Source organism: Larimichthys crocea, chromosome XVIII (genome assembly GCF_000972845.2).
Source record: "Larimichthys crocea isolate SSNF chromosome XVIII, L_crocea_2.0, whole genome shotgun sequence".
Lineage (NCBI taxonomy): Eukaryota > Metazoa > Chordata > Actinopteri > Sciaenidae > Larimichthys > Larimichthys crocea.
This window is the reverse complement of record NC_040028.1, coordinates 6904564-6916778: the sequence shown is the minus strand read 5'-3', so window position 1 is coordinate 6916778 and position 12215 is coordinate 6904564. Positions and strand designations below refer to the sequence as shown.

Below are 12215 nucleotides of genomic sequence, written 5' to 3'. Positions count from 1 at the left end.
ATTATTGTGAGAGTGAATGAAATTGTATGAAATGTAAAGTCCTGATTTTTTCAACATAAGGTGAGTTAGTTGGATTCCTTGGGTACTGTCATCTATTCATGAACAACATTTACACAGCCCATCACAACGTCTTGATAACTGTACGTCATAACCTCGTGTCATTGTGTACCACAATAATTTTATTAGTATAATAATAATTATTATACTATTTCGCGATGTAATGATGTTCCGCAAATGTCCCTCCTCGCCTGCCGTATTTACCATGGTGACACAAACGTTTATTGGTTGCCATGGCAACGCGGTGGCGGACAAACTTCTCAAGCCCATTGCGGGAGTGTTTCTGTCGGTGTTTTCACTCCCCAAATCAAATAAACAACACTTACAAGTTATATTCTTTGACGTTTGAAAGGAGGTAAGAACGTTATTCTGTTAGACCTGCCGTGTTTTAGTTAAGCAGTGACGTTAAACAGCTTTCTACATCACGTATTACCCAAATAGTTATGGTGCTTTTTTACCGTAATACCTGAAAAACACTTTAAACGTGGTGATAAATACAGAGTCAGAGTGTAAATGTTTAAATGAAACTGTGTACAATAACAAATCCTCCACGCTAAACGCCAGGCAGCAGGAAACTTACAGCAGGTTATATATATATTTTGTAAATGTCTAGATAATTGAATTGTCTCTTCTTCCAGGCATGTTAGCTGAGGCTCGGGGTCCTGACCGCTTAGGTTCAGGATCACCATGGAAGACCTCCACCGCTGGGAAAGATATCAAAGTAACTAAACAGCCTGTCATCATTAATGACTTGTGGTTCATGTTTTCTTTGTGCTTTATGGCACTTTACGAAAGAAATTTTGTCTTTTCTATGGCAGAAAAAATACACCATTTTATTTTTGACATTTTGTCACATTTACCGTAATATAAGTCTGTTATGTATGTCCTAAAACAGTTACAGTAGTTACACAGTCACACATCTCCATTCCTCTTCCCAGGCCTATCCTACAATATAATGTTGTCGTCTGATGTACACAATGCTTTTCTGATATGGCTATCAGTGTGGCTGCTTAAGCATGTATATAATGTCTTTTTGGCATCTTCTGAGATTTCTTGGAAAGTCATTCATCTCAACTTACATTTTCTGCAATGCCCCACCAACCCACCAGAGGCAACAGGGTGGAAAGCACCAGCGACAAGCATCCAGCCAAGGAGGAAGCTGCTTCTTAGGTCTGGAAATGAAACCAGAGCTGGTCTGGGAGGACTGGGACCTACAAAGAGAGTTCACCAAGACATTAGTGTTAAAGAATATTCATAGCAAGCTGCAGAAGCTACACGTCAGGTAGACACACACATGTATAAACATGTTCATATAAACACATACAGAAAAGTTAGGAGTATTGTTTTTAATATTTTATCTTTGCTCCCTCTCAGGCCTCCAGTATCCAAGTTTTTCACCACCATGATTCACCAGACAATTGTTCTCAGCCCAGGGACTTCTTTCTCAGTACCAGTCACCTTTAGACCAGTCCAGAGGGTAACAAAACACACTTATACAAAATTGCATCTATTAGTATTAATAATTTATAAAATATTGTGCTGCATGGGTTTTCATCTGTGGTCTAAATTCAAGATAAGTACGTTTGTAGTCTCACCACCAAAAATGGTCAGGTACTACAAGACTAAATAATTACATTTACTTAGAATTTGAATCTGTACTCTTTTGTTGAGCAGGAAAAACATGTAAACAGCACCACAACAAGCATATATGACTTTAAAAAGATGAAATAATGTTATTCATATCACGTTTATAGAGATGTAATGTGATCTACTTCTCCTGTTTCATGTCCTCTATCTGTGTCTGTCTGTCTGTCTGACTGCTTGGGGCAGTGTGAGTACGAGGACAGCATTGAGTTTCAAAGTAAAGATGGCAGCTTCCAAGTATACCTCCATGCCACCATTCCCTGCCATGCCCTGGAGGTGCCTGACTCTGTGCTGCTGCCACTCTGTGCTGTTCAACACTCCAAACATACCACTTTCCTGCTCAGAAATGTCAGGTAGATATAAGTGTGTTTGAGACTAATACAGAAAAGAAAAGAAGTGAAAATGAACAATGCTTTCTTTGAATGTATATTAGGTGTGTGTGTGTGTTCATGTTCTTACCTATGTGTATCTGCTTTGCAGCAAGGAGAGGTCAAACTCTTTACTATTTCCCTTTATTACACTCTTGTTAATCAATCCCAGTCCCCCTCTCTACCTTTTTTTTTTTTGTGTTTTCCTGATTACTCTGAAAACTCATATTTCCACAGTAAACTCCAGACATACTTTCAGTGGGATTGCACAGCACCATTCCAACTAAGCCCTGAGCAAGGCCTGTTGAAGCCTGGCCAGCAGTGTCACATCACAGTGGTATTCCGGCCACAAGAGGCACTGGTCTACCAGCAACAGGTCTACTGCTGGTTTGGAGAAGAAGAGGACAAGGCAGAGAGCTGCTGCACTGTGCTCCTGCAGGGGCTAGGTACTGCAACTGAGACAGGACAAAATTTTAAGATTAGGAGATACACAGATTTGGATGCAGATTAGATAGATGTCAAAGGTTACCAATCAAACCTACCCAGTTTGAAAACACAGTCAGATACATAAATCAGTACCACAGTCTGTATGATCAGTGCCTGAACAAGAATTGTCCAGGGCACAATTTGTTTTCCATATGGGGTTGGGGTTGGTTCATTACATATATAAGAATGAGAAAGCAAATCGCTCTCAGGTTGATTGTTGGTTTTGTATTGCTGTTTACATTAGTGAGGCTGTCTTGCATCTACATTCCTTTTCAGCCAAGTACCCCTGTCTGCAGCTGAGAAATCCATGTACCAAGGTTGAAAAAGAACAGTGTGATCCATTGCTGCACTTTGGCTCTGTGGCTGTCGGCCAAAGCTTGCAGAAACACTTTGACATCTTCAACCCCTGTCCTGTGAGTAGCACACAAAGATACACAAATACAAATGTACAGTCTCGATGGCCTTCTCTCTCATCCATCTTTTTGCCCTTTCTCCTCCAGGTGACTGCATCTTTCTCTGTTTCACGGCTGTCCAATGGGGTGCCTCTGTTGGGGTCAGAGTTCAGCTGTGATGTGACTAGGGGTAAGGTGGCACCTGGTGGATCATTACGGGCTACAGTCACCTATACTCCTGCTGTGGTGGATACTGTCTCTGTTGATTACCTATCTCTAAAATGTAGAGGGGCGCTCAATAACATACTGCTTAAACTCACTGGAAACTGTGAAGGTACAGCACACAAACAAGCACACACATACACAATCTAAAAATCCATGTTTTTGCAAAGAAAGGAGGGAAATAAATCATTTACTCATAATCTTAAATTAGATACATGTGTGTAAAATATTTCTTTTGAACCCAGGTCCCAAAGTTTCATTCTCCACCTCTGTGGTGGACTTTGGCTGTGTTGAGGAAGGAGGAACAGTCGTACAGACTGTGAAGCTGGTTAATTCTTCGTCAGTTGAGGCTATCTTCCAATGGGACCTGGACTGCAGTGGGCACAGTGTGTTCAGCATCCAGCCAGCAAGTGGCATTGTATTGCCACATAGCCATACCACGCTAAAGGCAGTCTATAGACCCACACAGCCTATTGCACATCACAGGAGAGTGGCATGTCTCATACTGCACAGGGTAGGAGCCAATATGCAGATGCATACACACTCACAGCACACACACACACAAGCCATCAAGATTCAATTCATTCTATCTACTTACCTAACCTCCCCTGTAGGACCCCATGTTCTGTGACCTGATTGGTACCTGTCACTCAGAGCTCCAGCAGTCAGCCATACTGAAACCTGAACACTTGGTACTGTACAAGCTCCACTGGTACCGCAGGCAGGACCCATTAGACACTCTCAGTGTCATGCAGCAAGATCAGGATAAACAGAGACTGCTCTGCCCCCTGGAGGAGGTAAAGTGCCAAAGAGATGTGTCTATCCTTTGAAGGATACTCAGTATAAATATAGGACTGTCTTTTTCACTGTTCCTCTGTCATTTTCTAGCAGTCACACCAGAGACCAGAGAATGCTGCTCCTTCTCCCATGGAGGAATATTACCAATCCTGCTTGGGGCGCATGGATCCCCTCTCCTCCACTTTATCATCAACACATGTATCCGTGGTGCCCAGTGAGCTACTGTTTAATCACAAAATGTCCTCTTTGTCTACTTCATCCACTTCCAGTCAGTCTGTCTCCATCACCAATCACACTAGGGGGAAACTCAGGTACCCTTGCACGCCATGGATTGTGGCTCCTTACTATGGCACTACATACATTTTTTTTACATACGGTTTTATATATGGTTTCTGTTGCATTTGATTTTGCTCCAGCTTGGTGTGGACTGCTGCCCAAGACTCTCCATTCTCTATATCTCCCTCATTGTGTGACTTGGCTCCATTGAAGTCCACCTCATTCAGAGTGACCTATGACCCTGCGCAGCTCAATACTCTGCACGCAGCACAACTTGAGTGCTTTGCATACTATAAGGTAATGTTTATAATCTATAGTAGTAAGTAGTAAGTTCTTTTTTGAATAAGATACAACATATTTTGCTGCCACTCTGTCCTCATAGAATCAGCATACAGAGGAGCCACTGCTGTGTCCACCCTGGTGTGTGACTGTCAGAGTTGTAGGCCACTCCTTTCAGCCAGGCAAAGAGCATTTCATCCCATGCTGCTCCCTGAAGCCCCAACGAGTGGTGAGACACAAGCATGAGAAAGAAACACAAATCAGCACAAAACAGTATATCTTTCTCTGTCCCTCTGTATATTTATCTGTCTCCTGTAGTCTGTCCTTTATTTATAGTTTTGACATTCTCTCAATAAACAGCAAAAAAAAAGATGCTTAGTAAGCTTAGAAAAAATGCCTAAAAATGTTCCTTTGAGACCAGTATAAACAACATTGTATAACACTGCTATTCACTATGAGAGGATACCCTGGTAACTGTTTTTGTTCTTTCTAGGTGTTTCCAGCCCTTAGTGTTCTTTCCTATCGGACAGTGCTCCTCCAAAATTGTGGAGACTTGCCACTCACTTTCTGTCTGGACCACAGCTCAGACCCTGCCTTGGCAGAATCTGTGTCTGTAATTCCGAGCTGTGGTTTGATTCAGCCTGGGAATCACCAAATCCTCACCCTCAGAACAACTCCCACAGAAGACAGTCCCAAACAGGGGTACAGTGTACGCCTTCAGCTCAATTCAGCCAAACACACAAAGGTACGATATAGACAACACAGGAACACAGAAAGCAGAAATGATAGCACTCACCACACAGTTCTTGCAGTGCGTCTGTCTCTGTGTTCTTTAGGAACTGGCAGTCGTCAGTGTGGTGGAAAAGCTGTGTGTGTCTCTGGAAGGAGATGGCAGTTTATATTTCCACCCAACAGCAGTGGGCTCAGGGACGCAGCGCACCCACCTCATCAGGAACCTTAGTTGCCTACCTCTGCGGTTGGTTGTTATTCCAGTACTGTATTTCTGACATTTTTCATTGTAATGTTTGTAGTCTGCATTTATCCAAACATCATTAATCTTGTCTACAGCTGGCTTTCTGTGATTGTCCCTTATGATAGATTCCAGTGGAGCATTCCAGAGTCAGACCAGGAGCTTATCTCTGTTGAACCAGATGCCGGTGAACTGCATCCTAATGAGAGCTCGGTGAGAGAAACAACAACAATCATAAACTCATTTACAGAAATTGTGCAACTGATTTAAACAAATCAGAATTTATTTACCTTTTTTTTTTTTTTTTAAACTATTTTTCATGACTCGTTACAGGCCCAGATATGGTCCTTCAGCCCACTGGCACAACAAACATACACACTCAAACCTAGTCTCACCTTCTGGCCGATCCAGACACCTGGGTGTAACAAGTCAAAGCTTTCCCTTAAAGTAATAGGAATGGGCTCTAAAGGCTTCATAAAGGTAGGACTGTGTGTGCATACTAGAACTTTTCAACTAAATTCAAATGGCTGTTGTATTCACATTTTGAAGACTGAACAACCCAACCAAGCTGTGTACTCATGTTGTTCCTCCCCAGGCAGAAAAGGCGTTTCTGGATGTTGGGGAGATTCTGGTGGGAAGCTATCGGTTAATTGAGGTTCCTCTTGTGAACAGCAGTCCCTGTCCTGTCCCCTTTTGTCTCTCTGTGCAGCAGATACTTCTGGATGAGGAACCTATTCATGATCCCAGAACTGCACCAAGTATATTTTTTCTGACGTTTTGCATGATATTCACCAGTTTTCTTAATTTTAACATGTGCATTTAGTAAGGTGACCGAGGAGTCTTCACTGTAGAGCCTGTCTGGGCTGTAGATGTAACAAAAGACAGATATACAGTGGTTGAATCAGTGTAATGAACTAAATATGTCCTGTTTGGTGCTTTTAGCCCTAAAGCTGGATTGTGAGAGGGGAACAATCGCTTCACACTCCACAATGCTGCTTCGATCCACCATCAGACCACAGAGACAAGCCCAGTACCTGTGGACTATCAGCTACCAGACATTGAATGCCAGTGGTAGATAGAAAACCCACACATATACACTATGAACCTAAATGTAGCCATGGCAACACATGCCATTTTTTTGACCACTGCTATCTTTCTATATCTCTCTCTCGCTCTCCCCCCAGGTTTTGTGTCATCCCCTCCCCAAGCACTGTGTGAGGTACGAGCTAACGGCGTGTTTCCCACCCTAAAGGTGATCGATGTCTTCGGCAGTGGCAGTGTCGACAAACTTAGCAAGGTGCATCTGTGGAAACTCTTCTCATTGGACAGCCTCAACAAGCACCTGCTCTCCAACCCCTCCCCTGTAGAACTCACTTATACAACCCCCACCAGACACAGGTTAGTATCACGTTAAATCACGTCATAGAACATCAGATTATTTTGTGAGAAATGTAAATGTCTGAATTTCATCCAGATTTTGTTTAATTCTGTATTTTACATTCATGATTTTAGTGTTTATTTATTACTTTATTTAATACGTATATATTATAATACACATTATTTCAGTAGATAACTTATATACAATGATGACCCTGTCCTTTCTTGTCCTTCTAGTCTGCGCTCGTGTCCTTCCATCTTCACCAAAACCATGCTGGATCTCAACTTTAGTGCTGCTCCACTGACTTCAGACCACTCAACTTTTGTGTTGATGTTTCACAACCCAGGCCCCATCCCTGTAGACTGGTGATTAAAAATCAAACTCTAGAGAATACAGTCAATCCAGTCCAAGATAATTGCATTTAGCATTCTTTTTATATTTGTCAAAACTGTTCTGTTTACTTAGTGAACAAACAGTGCAAAATATTATATACACTAGAGCCTCAGAGACGATTTGAATCGACCTTTTCTCTTTGCTATTAGGTCATTCCTGTTTCCAGAGGACCAACTGATAGAGTTAGAGTACTGGGCAGAGACAGGAGAGTTCAGCAGCACGGAGCTGTACCAGATGAAGGTCAGGCATGTCACCTAAAAATATGAAATAGTTTAGAATAGAACTGAAACTGAAATTGATTGCTATTTAGATATTTCAAATCTGACCTTTTTGATCCTTTGAAAAAAAAAAAGATTCAGACAAAACACAAATATCTTCATCTCACTGGCAGGTTCAGGACAACCATGTGTTCAGCGTTTCTCCCCGTTCTGGAACTTTGCTCCCTGGCCAGCAGAGGGCAGTACACTTCAGCTACAGGTCAGCAATCAATGTAAAGGATGCAGCACATGTAACAGGGATGGGTTTTCTAAAATCATTAGCAATTATTAGAAATTAGTGACATTTTTTCGACACAGGAGGTATCTGTATACAATGTCTCTTCTAGGCAAAATAATCCAAACTTTGTCTTTCACAGCCATGACTTTGCTGGGACAGATCGGTTTCCTGTCGTATTCAAACTTTCTTATGGCAGAGAGATCATGGTGAGGCATGAATTACTCAAGACTCAATAACCACACACAATCAGTCTACTTCACTATACTGGTAGAATCAAAATGCTAATTTCTTTGCTATAAGTCACAGTTCTTTTACTTCAGTAGTGCTATTCCAGTATTGGCTCTTTTATAGGGCTGGTGAAGTCTGTGTATTTGTTAGATATTTTATGTTAGCTTCTTCTGTGGCTCTGTGTGCAGCTGAACTTTCAAGGGGTGACGGTGGAAAGAGACAGATCATATCTTCACTTTGCCTCCAAACAACATGTCTTTACTCCTGTAACTATTGGGGACTGTACTCCTCCAAGGCAGGTGTGTATTTCATTTCTCTAACATGAAGCCTATTAGGAGTGGCCTATTAATGGTGCATTGAAATAGTTTGTGCTCTAGTTGATAGTATTTCACACATTTACTCATTCGGTGAAACAGCTTCCACAGATTTAACATATATGTGTTCCACTAAGCAGCAATTGGCCACCAAAGATCATTCTGTACTATTTACAGGCTTTCATAATACTTTTGTTTTGGAGGTCCATTGCTTGTTTGACTGGAATATGTTCATGTACATTAAAAATTCTTCAAACGTTACAACCTCAGCTTCTTTAAAAGGCTAGAATTGATATATTTTTGTTTGTCCTGTAGGTGTATGAACTGCACAATGGTGGTGCATTGCCGGTCCGTTATGAGGTAGACTCGGCTGTGTTGTCACAGCTACAGGTGGACAACTTTAACCATCCACTGCTGTGCTGCCTCAATCCAGAAGGAGAGGTCCTACCTGGGGAGACGGCCAGAGTGGAATGGATCTTCTCTCCATTGGAGGCTAAAATGTACCACGTAAGGATCGAGGCAAACTTATCCTATGTTCCACTGCCTTCCTACAACTCTCGCATCAAACCCTTTATACAACTGGTTTGAGCAACTTTTATTGTAGACATCATGTTTCTCTCCATTGTGTGTGGTAAGAGAACATTTAGAAATCAAGCTGAAACAGAAAGCCATCTTATTAAACAAGTAAATCATTTAATGACTTTTCATTTGTTCATTTATTTGTAATAATGACATATACCACAATATTTATACCCTAAGCTTACTAGTACATTTTGAGTCTTGTCTCTTTCTGTGTATCACCAGATGGATATTCCTATCCACGTCCAGGATGGGGACTCCACGCTGGTGAGGTTTGAAGGACGTGGGCTTTATTCTCCCACAGTGGGTTCTAAAAATCCATTTACCTCTAGGGATACTCGAGAGACACCTGAGCCCTGTGTCCAGAGGCTGCCCTTTCCAGGACAGGTGAGGGCAGTTCTTATCTTTTCAAATCATATTTGAATTTATTCTGTTTAATACCATCAGTGTCTTCCTTATGAGCCGTCTTGTCTTTGTATCTGTGACCATTTGAGTCTGTATGCATTAATCTTAATGTCTGTGTGTGTGTGTGTTCTGTAGTTGGTATTCCTGTCTGAAGACAATGTCTCGCTAGGCAACATCCCTGTGTGCTCAAGATTTTCAAGAATCCTCTTCCTGACTAATGTGTCTCACACAGACACTGTCCACTATTCTTGGGACTTGCTCAAGCAGAGCAATCAGCAGGTACAGGAAGTGTATATCTAGCCTGTTTAATGTTCTATATATTGAGCCAAAATCTCACTATTCTTGAAGAAACAAGCCGATCCTTCCTCTTTGTGTCTGTCATAAATATATGCAGGTTGTGTATCAGTGATTCCTTTATATTTCTCTTCTTTGGATATTTTGTAAAGCCTGACGTTAAGATTCTTTGTTCAGGTGTTGCAGATCTATCCAGAGCAAGGTAGTCTGTGTCCAGGGGAAAGTGCCCTTTGTGTCCTTACCTTCACTTCTACCGACTACCCCACTTGTTATCAGCTAGATGTCATATGCCAGGTACCGCAGGAGTACTGGTGTATCTTTAAAGCTGCATTTCTTTCTAATATTCAATTAAATTTTAGTCCTGATTTTTCACACTATTGTTTTAAATGATCCTTTTCTGCAAATCACTACACACACTTCTCTTCTCTTCCTCTCTCCAGGCTATTCAGGAAGCCACACTGACTCGGTATCGTGATGCTTTGCAGCGTTGGGAGGAAGAGAAAGAGAGACAGCAAAATGAATTCACTATTACAGACAAAACCCTTCCAGAAAACCAAGGAGTTATGACAGATAAGGTCCTTCCTTAAATTGAAAGTAACATTTATGACAGTGATGTAACTGTCTTCTGCGCTGTATTCACCTTTTAATCTTGTTACAGGAACTTGTAGCATCTCCAGTAAGAAAAGGGCCACCACTCAGGAAATACAAGGTGGTTCATTAACTGTAAATATAAGGCCTGTCCTGTGTAATCAAATTCATCTATAGCTGTGCAGTAGTGTGCCGCTTCATTTATACTGTGCCTTTATGTCTCACTTTCTCTCCCCTCCAGACTCTTCCTCCTATTTGTGCCAGTGGTAGCTGTGAAACAGTGGGTACCATTTGTACCAAGATAACAAGAGCTGAGCGGAAGGCACAGCGAGAAACAGCAAAAGCATGGAAGTGCCCTGAACCCCCCCATCCTGCTCTGCTGCATCTGGGAGTTACAGCACACTCCCATGAGCTTCTGGAGTGCTACACACACTTCCCCAACCAGTTCAATGAGCACTATAGGTAAAACCTTCACAGACGCAAAGGCAGACTGAACTCTCATGCTAAACATAAACATAACTAAACATAGGCTAGGAAATAAGTTGTGACTGTTAATATGCAGAGCCTGATCTTTATTTTGTATGTAGTAGCAAAAACATTTTGCATCTGTGCTCTCTTCCTAAGTATCCAGTCAGTCAAGCCCCAACAACCTGAAACCGCATCTTCACGCACATCCCTCCCTGCTGGGCAGCCTTCACCAACACATGGCCCTGTGAGAGACATCACCACACACGTACTCACCTCTTTGCTCAGGTAACACTCACACAGACAGCCTGATCATGCACAGACACTGGGACATCAGATGGAATTGTAGGATTGGCTTTAATGGAGATGGTTGGATGTACAGTTAGGTTAAGAGCATTGTAGCAATAAATGGTCTCTCTCCCTCTTTCCCTTTCCAGGGGCATACTTGATGATCCAGCCTTTTCCCAGACTCTGATTACTTCGCCATCCAAGCCCATCACCTACCAGCAACAAGAAACTTCTTCTCACCCTGCAGTCCAACCTCAGTTTCAGTTCAGCGGGACAGTCGCTGGGCAGAGGGAACAGCACAGCGCAGTGGACAGTGAGAGCACTGCAGGATGTTCAGAAACCAAATCCCACACACAGAATACACTGCATGCGGAACATGTGTCTGCTGACATATGTGAGGATGTTTTGCTGAACACCCTCCAGAACCTGATGATGGAAGCTGTCAGAGGAGAGCTTGTACTTACAGCGCACCCACGCAGTGTTATCTTGCCACCTGTTTCTACCAGGTAAAGACAGACACAAACACACACACACACTCTGGCAGTGTGACTCATCTATTTGTTGGTTACCATATTGTGTGTTCTGTTAGAACCAGGAGGACGTCCAAAGCCATGGCTGAGGAGAGAGAGAGGAACAGAAAAGAACCAGCAGGAATTTGAGTCCCACCATCAATCCAACATCCCAGAGGTCTGCTTCCCTCTGCGATCTTCATTAAAATCCAACTTTTTGTCCATCGGCCTTCTTTTTTTCCATCTTCACTCTCCTGTATCCCAGTCAGTGCCATCCATTGTTTGTCCTGCTCCTCCCTAACTATTGTTGGCTGCTTCTATAGGACTTGCAAACGATTTCTTCATTGTTAAAACAATTTGCAGTGTAAATTAAGCTGGACCCATGAGTTGATATATTTATACAACAACTGACTCAAAGGCATCCTCAGTACATCCATTATTTCTGTGCATTTTTTTTGGGGGGGGGGGGGGATTATTTGGATCAGTTAACTCTTGAATAGGTTGATGTGTATTCCTTTACTATGATAGTTTCAAAAACACCACAAAGACCGTTCATATTAGTTCTCAGTTGCACTGTTTGCTTAGCCTGTGTCTGAAGATGCTCAAAGGAAACAAATGAATAGACTGTTGCTGTCAAGAGAATCACAGCACTGTAAAATGGTTCCTGTTCACACGTGTCTCTTTCCTCGTCTTTGCAGCCTCCTTCTTAGGTTAGTCACTGAATAAATGAGCCACGATCGACTCATTTTGAATTATGATCAATAGAATGCTCCAATAACATTTATAT

The 12215-nt window shown here is 42.2% G+C and overlaps 1 protein-coding gene across 2 annotated transcripts; it reads left to right on the top strand.

The window, feature by feature from the left end:
* Positions 1-284: 284 nt before the first annotated feature.
* On the top strand, positions 285-11845 carry cfap65 (cilia and flagella associated protein 65). 2 transcript variants are annotated; one of them, XM_019268923.2, is made up of 35 exons: positions 285-412; positions 696-778; positions 1167-1339; positions 1432-1534; positions 1888-2054; positions 2307-2515; positions 2832-2968; positions 3056-3281; positions 3415-3683; positions 3784-3966; positions 4061-4278; positions 4384-4540; positions 4626-4751; positions 5016-5267; positions 5359-5498; positions 5621-5705; positions 5826-5972; positions 6088-6250; positions 6435-6563; positions 6677-6890; positions 7107-7235; positions 7413-7503; positions 7655-7740; positions 7898-7964; positions 8175-8285; positions 8616-8807; positions 9105-9266; positions 9420-9563; positions 9756-9872; positions 10019-10153; positions 10237-10287; positions 10408-10628; positions 10791-10919; positions 11069-11425; positions 11509-11845. In XM_019268923.2, the coding sequence occupies exons 2-35, from the start codon at positions 698-700 to the stop codon at positions 11576-11578; spliced, it is 5241 nt and encodes a 1746-aa protein (XP_019124468.2). In that variant the 5' UTR covers positions 285-412; positions 696-697; the 3' UTR covers positions 11579-11845. The 2 variants fall into 2 exon arrangements, with proteins under 2 accessions (XP_019124468.2, XP_019124467.2); XM_019268922.2 differs by having other exon boundaries at positions 4058-4278.
* The last annotated feature ends 370 nt before the right edge of the window (positions 11846-12215 follow it).

What these genes read in the sequence shown, in the direction of transcription:
- cfap65 (XM_019268922.2), top strand. Translation starts at nt 698, where the DNA reads ATGTTAGCTGAGGCTCGGGGTCCTGACCGCTTAGGTTCAGGATCACCA. An exon ending in TTCCTGCTCAGAAATGTCAG is followed by an intron (nt 2,055 to 2,306) that starts GTAGATATAAGT and finishes ATATTTCCACAG; the next exon opens with TAAACTCCAGACATACTTTC. An exon ending in AGCTAGATGTCATATGCCAG is followed by an intron (nt 9,873 to 10,018) that starts GTACCGCAGGAG and finishes TCCTCTCTCCAG; the next exon opens with GCTATTCAGGAAGCCACACT.